The 9,265-nt window shown below is 45.5% G+C and overlaps 1 protein-coding gene across 1 annotated transcript in view; it reads left to right on the top strand.

The window, feature by feature from the left end:
- Positions 1-1,384: 1,384 nt before the first annotated feature.
- Positions 1,385-9,265, top strand: part of il16 (interleukin 16) — a 40,141-nt gene continuing 32,260 nt past the window's right edge. Inside the window, 3 exon segments of the mRNA XM_069711452.1 lie at positions 1,385-1,661; positions 6,261-6,501; positions 6,737-7,013. Coding sequence (XP_069567553.1) covers positions 1,649-1,661; positions 6,261-6,501; positions 6,737-7,013 — 531 coding nt within the window. The 5' untranslated portion in view covers positions 1,385-1,648.

Below are 9,265 nucleotides of genomic sequence, written 5' to 3'. Positions count from 1 at the left end.
TACTGACTGGGAGTATAAATACTGACTGGGAGATGAACAGAGTAAGATTTCTGTTTTAAATACGGTTTTTATCCTTAGGAAGTAGTTCTATGGATCCATTAAGACAAACACCTTTTCATGTATCGGATTAGATATCTGATCAGCCACAACATTAAAACCACTGACAGTTGAAGTGACTCCTGGAAGCTGAGTCAGGAAACAACAACAACAACAAAAGCAAACTGAGCGCGCAGGCTTTATAGAGAGGAGCTCCGGAGATGATTACACAGCTGGAAACAATCAGAGAGGGGAAGACAATCAGACACAGGTGGAAAAAAAGAGGACAGGAAGTAAAGACAACAGAAGTGAGACAAGAAGGTGAGCCGTCAAAATAAAACAGGAAGTGAACATGAAAGAATCAGGACGGAGACAAAACTAAACAACGAGAACAGACTGAAATGGACATGAAGAAACTGATATGACAAGAAGATATAACAACACCCTGATAAACTGTGACAAACCAACCCAGTATCACAGCAAAAGGTGAAACATCCACGCTTTGGCAACATCAAAGTGTGTCTATTTCACGCTTTGATACCTGGCTGGACAAACACACGTGTTGTCGGGTGTTCTGGGAATGTGGACCACTGGTGAACAGAGTCATGGCTGCCAGGGATCACTGATGCACATGGGAGGCAGAGGCTGGCTGCGTATGGGACTGTGACCAGTCTGCAGTGGTTTGGGGTGGTGGTGGGTGGGTGGGTGGGGGAGGGGGGAGAGGGGCTGAAAGTCTCTGTTGTGACACAGAATATTTAGACACAGCTCCGTCTGGACGCCTCCCTTTTTGTTGGTTTCCTCAGTGTGAAAATAGCCCACATTTACTGTTCCTCCTCCTGCACATACCAAACCTCCACCAGAGTCTGAAACACAGTCGGCTCTCAATGCTTCTGTCCGACCAGCTGACGACAAACTCAACCCGTGTTTGTGTTTGTGGATCTGCTGCTCAGCGCTGGAGTTCAAACAGCTGACAGAAAACTGGATTCACACACACACACACACACACACACACACACACACACACACACACACACACACACACACACACACACACACACACACACACACACACACACACACACACCGTAAACTGGAGCGGGCCACAAGGAATCTATTCAATCCCTGCTGCATGCACACACACGCACACACACACACACACACACACACACACACACACACACACACACACACACACACACACACACACACACACACACACACACACACACACACACACACACACACACACACACACACACACACACACACACACACACACACACACACACACAGAGAGCCTTGTAAAAGACTCCAACCAGTGTGTGATGTAAAGTAGGTGTGAGTTCAGGCCGGCTGAGTGTGTTTTCCTCTCTGGCTCACCGGAAAGGAAGGGGCAGTGATTTTGGGGAGCTGTGCCTCACTGAGACTCACTCTGTGTTCTGCAGACGGAGGAGGAAGAGCAGGAGGAGGAGGAGAAGAGGTGCAGACACTTTTCTCCAGATGTATCCCAGGGAGAAGGTGCTGTGGTACAGATGTTGTCTCTGAACATCTGGCTGTCTGTGTGAGTGGATCCATCCTGCGGAGAGAAGCCGTGGATGCCGGCGGAGACGACATGATCGACTACGGTGAGTAAAACTTCCAACTGCCAACACTGAAGGATTTTTTTTTTAGAAGAGACGAGTCAGACTCTCCGTCCAGTTCATGTCTGACTTCAGAGAAGATGTTGCAGGAAGCAGGAGACAAGGCTCGTGATCCTCGTGTAACGATCAAAATGAGTTGCAGAGCAGGGAAGTGAAATGATGCACTTGTTGGCCTTTGCAGCTGGGTGTGTAATAACCTCATAAAGTGTGTGTAGACTCACTTACACACAGAGGTCCTTTATGAAAACAGATTACGTAACATTGTGTACGTCCGGTCCGAGGCGACCTTCAGAGCACAAACAGTCCAGTGAGTCTGTCTGCTCTCTAAACTCAGGTCCGACCACATGGCCATGCACAGCACGCACTTGTCATTCCACGCTGACACAGCCGACCGCAGAGCCTCCCACGGGACCGCGCAGCCATCGCTGCAACGGGAATTCATGATCTGATGTGTCCTTTTCAGGCTCAAAGTCAGGAGGAGTTTCTGTGATTGTGCATGTTACGGCTGCAGGAGAGTTTTTTTCCCTTCAGGTTTCTCTGTTGTCGCTCCAGACTGGAAAACTCCCCGGTGAAAAGTAAAAACAACACACACGTTGTTCAGCTGCACATTCACCCCACCCTCTGCCTCCTCTGAATCAGCCTCTGTTAGACGCTGCAGGCTCAAAGGACGGTTTTCTGTTGAGGACACACACACACACACACACACACACACACACACACACACACACACACACACACACACACACACACACACACACACACACACACACACACACACACACACACACACACACACACACATTTATATATATACAGTATAAATATGTAAACACGTGTTTTCAGCGCGATTATGAACCCAGTTAAAAGTTGTTCTTAGTGTTGCTGTTATTACAGCTATAGAATAGACTGGTGTGTCTGTCAGAGGAAAATTTGACTGAATCTGGATTTGTGAGAGGAGGCTCTGAAAGAAATGCTTATTATATGAATCTATGTTTTAAATATGCAATACTTACTGACCAACACGTAGCCTACACTGAAGAGCTTTAAAGACTTCTGACTGTTAAACTGAGGATCTCCAACGGGCCCAAAGATCCTTCAGGAACCCTCCGTTGAACAAAGACTCTCTCCCCAAACGGTATAACCTCTGAGACCAAAACTAAATGTTCAGATCACAGACTGAATATAAAAGAGTTCGTAGCTTCCAGGTCTGAAAAATGGTTCCGATCCACAAGTGTCTTCAGCTGCAATACCAGCGAGTGCCACTAGAGGTCGGCTCCAAAAAGCCTCCGGCTCCATAGACTCCCATTCAACTTCTCTCATCAAATCCAAAGTGAATCAAATGTGTCCATCAGTTATCTCGGTGTTGTTAGCTAAAGTCACTCCTTCTTATTAGTTTTCTGGAGGTCCATCTGAAAATAATCCCTCATTCATTAGAAAAGAAGATTCAAGAAGACCTGTTTTTGGGGGCGTGTCTGTTTGATTGACAGGCCTGCGGTGCAGTCAGGTTACAGTTATCGGTGGGCGGGACGTAGTATCGTCAGGTGTCCGATCAGATCGGTCAGATCCACCGCTGGCTCCTCCCCCAGCTCGTCCAAATATGGTCACTTCCTGCTCCAAACCGCTCCGAACTAGCAAAGATGGTGACGGACAAAATCTGAACTGGAGGATTCATAACGTTCACAAACCAACGATGACATCACTGATGGTTGATGACATCACTGATGATTGAGTGGTTGCCGTTTGGTTCAGGTGCACCTCAACTTGCAGAATCAAATGTATGGGTATGAAACAGAAACCCAGCATCACTGCAAAATCGTGAAATAGACACGTCCGTCCACTAAAGCTAAATGTGAGATAGCTACACTTGGCGATGTCTAGGTGTGACAGTCACACGTTTTGCTGTAGTCAGCCAGCGTGTATTACAGGTGAGAAATTTAAAACACATACATGTCACATGATGAAGGATCATGTGACCATGGTGCTGTAACAGAAACTTGAGACCAGCTAAAGGACCTTTTTTTACGAGGGGTGGATTGGTGGCACTAATCGCAGACCGCCATGCGGGACAACGGGATTCAAATCCAGGAGGTGACAAAGTTGTTCTTCAGTTGTTTATGCTATGCAGCAGGTTTCATTTTCCTAGAACTCTGCAGGCCACATCACACCTAGACATCAGCGAGCGTGGCTAGCTCACATTTTGCTGTAGTGGACGGGCGTGTCTATTTCACGCTTTCCCGTGATACTGGGCTGGAAAGAGAAAACTCAAGTATAATAGTTATGGTCACATTTACAGTTGTTAAATGTTTCCATGCTTCCAATCTTTATGATAACTTGTGACCACATCAGCTCTTTTATAGTTGTCTAGTTGTGTGCAACACATTCAACCTTCAGAGTCTTTATCCAAACTCAAGGACCAGAAGCTGCTAAAATGCTGATCTCACCTGAGTTCATTGACATACTGCTTTTTATTCACGTATATTTACCCAGGGTGGAAAATGAAAGACATTTGAACGGTTGGTTCAGAGACACTAGATGAGATTGATTTCCATCCGACTACTGTAATGGTTCCCTCTGTGGTGGCACACATCCAACTGGACAGTGTTTAGAGAGGGTTGAAGAGGGGGGAGGGTGTGGGGGGGTGTTTGTGGAGCTCACAGGCCTCCACCAGAGACATTCATGTCTGTGCTTCCTGTCTATCGGGCCAACAAAACAGCACACTAATGCTCCATAATTGCAAACACACTTCCAGGGTCAGAGCCACTGAATCACCGAGAAGGAAAGCCTCTCGTCCACATTCATTCAATGGGACCTGTGGGGGAGTGGGTGGGGGGGGGGGGTATTCATTCATTTACTTGTTTGGTAATTCAATATGTACCTGGTTTCCTTCTCTTTACCATATTTAACAATGCATTCCTTCATTTATTCATGTCCTTACTTTACTTTTAAATCAAAAATCAAATCTATTTTATGGTGATAATTTGAAGTGTAGTTAATCAATCAATGAAGTAACTAATTAAACTCACTTATTCTAGTGTTTTAATGAACCCCCACCCGCCCCCCACCCCCTCTTCTTCCCCTGTGGTCAGCACATTATATGAAGCAGTTGCAGTTTGAAGAGGTCTGTTATATTCCACCTGCACGCTGTAATATTCACAGTACAGAGAGGCATTTGTCAGCGTCGGGCGGCCACCTCAACATCAGCAGCTCCACTCAGTACTCAGGTCTTCATACACAAACTCATTCACCGAGCTCAGACTGAAGGTCTTACACACTTATACACCACTGAGATTTACAATCCAAATACTATTACTGCAAAGATCCAGACAGGTTCTCTACCTTTTTTGTACTGCAGACTGTGGGGAAGGTCGCTTTCTTTCTGCATGTAGAGTCTCCACCACATGTCAGTGGGATTTTTATTTTTTGACTATTGTTTCTCTTTATTTAATCTTATTGCCACCGACAGCTGTCCCTCGGTGGATTTTCTACCGTGTTTGGGATTATCAGCCTGCTGAAAGGTCCACTTCTGGTGCAACCTCCACTTTTAGACAGATGGCTCTATGTTTTGTAGTGGCACTCGCTGGTATTGCAGCTGAAGACACTTCTGGATCGGAACCATTTTACAGACCTGGAAGCTACGAACTCTTTTATATCCAGTCTGTGATCTGAACATTTAGTTTTGGTCTCAGAGGTTTTACCATTTGGGGAGAGAGTCTTTGTTCAACGGAGGGTTCCTGAAGGATCTCTGGGCTCCAGAAGTCTTTAAAGCTCTTCAGTGTTGGCTGCATGTTGGTCCTCTTCAGTGTAGTACTGCATATTTAAAACACATTCATAAAAAGCATTTCTTTCAGAGCCGTGAAGATGTTGAGTGGCTCCTCTGAAGTGGTCAGAAGGACATAATCAGTCACATTTCCCTCAGACACACACACACACACACACACACACACACACACACACACACACACACACACACACACACACACACACACACACACACACACACACACACACACACACACACACACACACACACACACACACACACACACACACACACACCAGTCTGTTCTATAGCTGTAATGACGCGGGGCAGCAACACTAAGAACAATGATGTCAGACCAAAGGCCTTATGGGTTTCAGTTAGAGAGCCTCGGCACATTGTTTACTAAGTGTTGAAGGCAGATGTGAGAGAGCATGTATAATGCATCTGAGGGTCATCCTATAGTGCTCTCTGGAGTGTGAAGCATGTGTAGACTATCACTCACCCGTTAATGGGACCAGAAGATAACATCATTATCTCTTCTCACACTGCGTGTACATTGAACACATGAATTAAGGTTATTTGTTTTCCATGTTCCACACACACACATTTCAGAGTTTTTGGTGTGTGTGTGTGTGTGTGTGTTTCTCTCAACAACAGTGTGATTAAGCTGCTATTATGAGGACTTATTTTCCTTCTTTTTTTTTCCAAGTAGGAAAAAGAAAAGTGCTTTTATCTCGGTCCGCCTCCACAACGGCCTCAGCAGTTTCTCAGCAGAACACTCTGCAGCCAGACTGTTCTAACTGAATTTTCTAATTGCCCTGCAGAGCGTCCCTCTCCATTAGGCTTCGGGCCGGCTGGGAGGAGTGTGTTGGTTCCCGAGCTGCCGGCGCACACACACACACTGATGGCCATGCCTCAGAGATACTCCCACCAGAGGAGGAAAGCCAGCACGGCGGCCGCGAGGAGGATGGAGAGGAGACGCAGGGACCAGGAGAGCAGCAGCAGCAGCAGCAACCCGGCCAGCAGCCGCAACCATCGCTCCAGGAAGCTGGCCATGATCTCCAGGTACCGGTACCACTGGCAGGTTTACAACTAGGGATGTACAGCAAGCTCAGGACACATGAAGTTAGTTTACTCACCTTCTTACGGGCAGAAATATGCAACTTTCTTAAATTGATAATGTAAAGTTTTGAGTTAAACCTGAGCACATAATTTCAGTTCTGCTATTCAGCATGAATCTACACATCAATATGGATTTTTTTATGGATATGGACCCGAACCTACTCCTCTGATCCTCCAGGTCCCTGATCCTGTGTCACTCTAAGACCAACGATGACTGTCCTGAGGAGAGACACGGTGCCGAGGTGTCCGACGGCTGCAGGACGGCGGGTCCGAGCTGGAAAACACCGGCGGTCGCTGAGAACCAGGCGGCGTTCAGAGATACACCGACCGGAGCGTGGAGGACCAGCCAGCGATCCGCCGAGGAGACAAGAGGAGGCAGCGAGGCCGACAGGCAGCATCAGACCTCCACACTCAGGGAGAACAAGAGGAGCCTCAGGAGGTCCTTCAGCATTAAGGTACTGCGTTGGATTATCTGCATATGAAATATATACTCAACATACTCGACTTTAAACCGAGCAACATATAAAGGCCTGTTTGTTCCTTCAGCTGTAGATCTTATTGAGCCATGCAGGATGGCAGAGGGTCACTGCAACACAGGAAAATAACCTCACAACAACTTACAAGGTTTATTTTTTTTATTGACATTTGCAGTCCAAAGTTGATAAATCTGCCCAGCAGGTTGATATTGTTTTTTGTTTTTTTTATATATTTTTCTGACTGTCATTGAGCTTTTCGCCTTCGTTATCTGAAATCAGAGCTGAATTCAAGATTTGGAGAGAAACTTCTGTGATAACACAACTGTTTTAACAATATTTCTTCTACAAATAGAGACAAATGTATGCAAATATTTAAATGTAGTGTAAAAAGTGTTTGTTCGTGCGAAACATTTACATGACTCAAATCACAATTTCCAGATTTACTGTACTTTCCCTTCATTATAGACGCAAGGACCTTTATCTTCTTCACTGTTTACCAGTCGACAGGCTGATGTGAGCACACCAAACCTGCCCGACTTCACCGAGTCTTCTCTCTGAGCATTATCTATATTCAAATTCAATCTCAGTCCGTCACTCACTCCTCTGACGACAACGTTTAGCTCTGTTGAATTTGTTCTCGTACATTACACAGAAGAAACATTTAGAACAACGGTGACGTGGATGTTTTCCATCACATAGTTTTAATGGATCAGATTCTATTTGTATTTTTCAGAACCTTTTTTTTGGTGCAGTGTTTAGTGTTGCCACTTCACAGTCAAAAGGTTCTGGGTTCAAATCCAGGCCTTCCTGTGTGAGTCTGCAGGTTCTCTGTGTGCCTGTGTGGGTTCTCTCGGTTCTCCAGCTTCCTCCCACCATCCAGAAACATGAACCTCAGGTTAACTGGTGGTTCTACAAATGTCCCTGAGGTGTGAATGGTCTTTGTTTCCATGTGTTGGCCCTGTGATAGACTGGCAACCTGTCCAGGTGAACCCCCCTCCCCCCCAACCCCACTCAGGATAAAGTGGGTATAGATAATGGATGGAGAAACTTTTTTCAGCGTCACAGTCACAAGGCGTCCGCCCTCAGTGTGTCGAAGCCGTCGGCCACAGTCAGCTCTCTGACTCACTGAATCTTTATATTCATCTTACAGTACGAACGGCATGTTGGAGGACACGTGTCTCCTGCAGCGTCCAATTAAAAGATGATTCTCTCCTGTCTGATGACTGAAACTTGTCCTGCTTGCGTCTTAAACCACAACATGGTATCCACATGCTGACATGCTGCGGGGAGAGTTTCTTGTTTGGATGGTGATCACATGCCCCGTGTTGGTGTGTTAGTGGATTAAGAGCTGAATGTCAAACACTCAGACAAAGACGGCGTTTGTTGGCCGTTCTGTTTCCACCGCTCGGCCTCGCAGCACATTCCTCTTCTGTGGAGTGGGTCAGACTGTCAGTCATCATCGCACTGCTTTCCATAACGGACTGAAGAAGATGCTGCATCAGAGTTTAAACCCACCGTGTGGTTGTGTTATGTTGTTTATTGTGTTTATTGTGCTCAAAGTGAACCCATATTAACATTTAGCTTTGGGCCTGTGCGCATCATTGTTTCAGTGAACCTAATATTTTAAGGAAATGAAAGCTTGATCAGGGCATCCATCCCCAGTTACAGTCAGGTGAACATGCGATGACACGGCATGGCCATGTTGCATAAATGTGTATTTAACTCACCTTTTACAATAGGTGTACAACTTAAAACAACACTAATTTAATATCGCTCATATGTGAACTCACATTTTTGAAAAGTATCTAAATTTATGCAGCAGAGCTGTCATAACCTGGTGCCTACATTACCCACAATGCAGCGGGAACGTCAACAATTCAGGTTATATATGGTAACTCCTTTGAAAAGCTCCACCTGTTGTTCCTGAGGAGGAAGTTATGATCACCACTTTCTAACTCCTGTTTGGTGGCTTCATTGTTGGGAGTGTTGAGGTATCAAATATTAACACTTTATATATTGTACATTTACTCAATAATCTGTGACACAAGCTGTTTGTTATAGTTTAATGTTAATAATAATGTTTTGTCCTGAATCCCTTAAAACTCACCGGTTCAAATACGGGCGAGTGCTTCGTCCCGTTCTGAATTAAATTCTGACAAACGAAGCACAACGCCTCATGATTCAAAGCAATACCACAGCATCTGTAAAAACATTAAAATGAAATAAAAGTA

This window comes from Brachyistius frenatus, unplaced genomic scaffold (assembly GCF_029030835.1).
Source record: "Brachyistius frenatus isolate BFR_SWC_R1_liver_20210118 unplaced genomic scaffold, ASM2903083v1 Contig_100, whole genome shotgun sequence".
In the NCBI taxonomy this organism is placed as follows: Eukaryota; Metazoa; Chordata; class Actinopteri; family Embiotocidae; genus Brachyistius; species Brachyistius frenatus.
The sequence above is the reverse complement of the archived record's forward strand: the minus strand, read 5'-3'. Positions and strand labels throughout refer to the sequence as shown.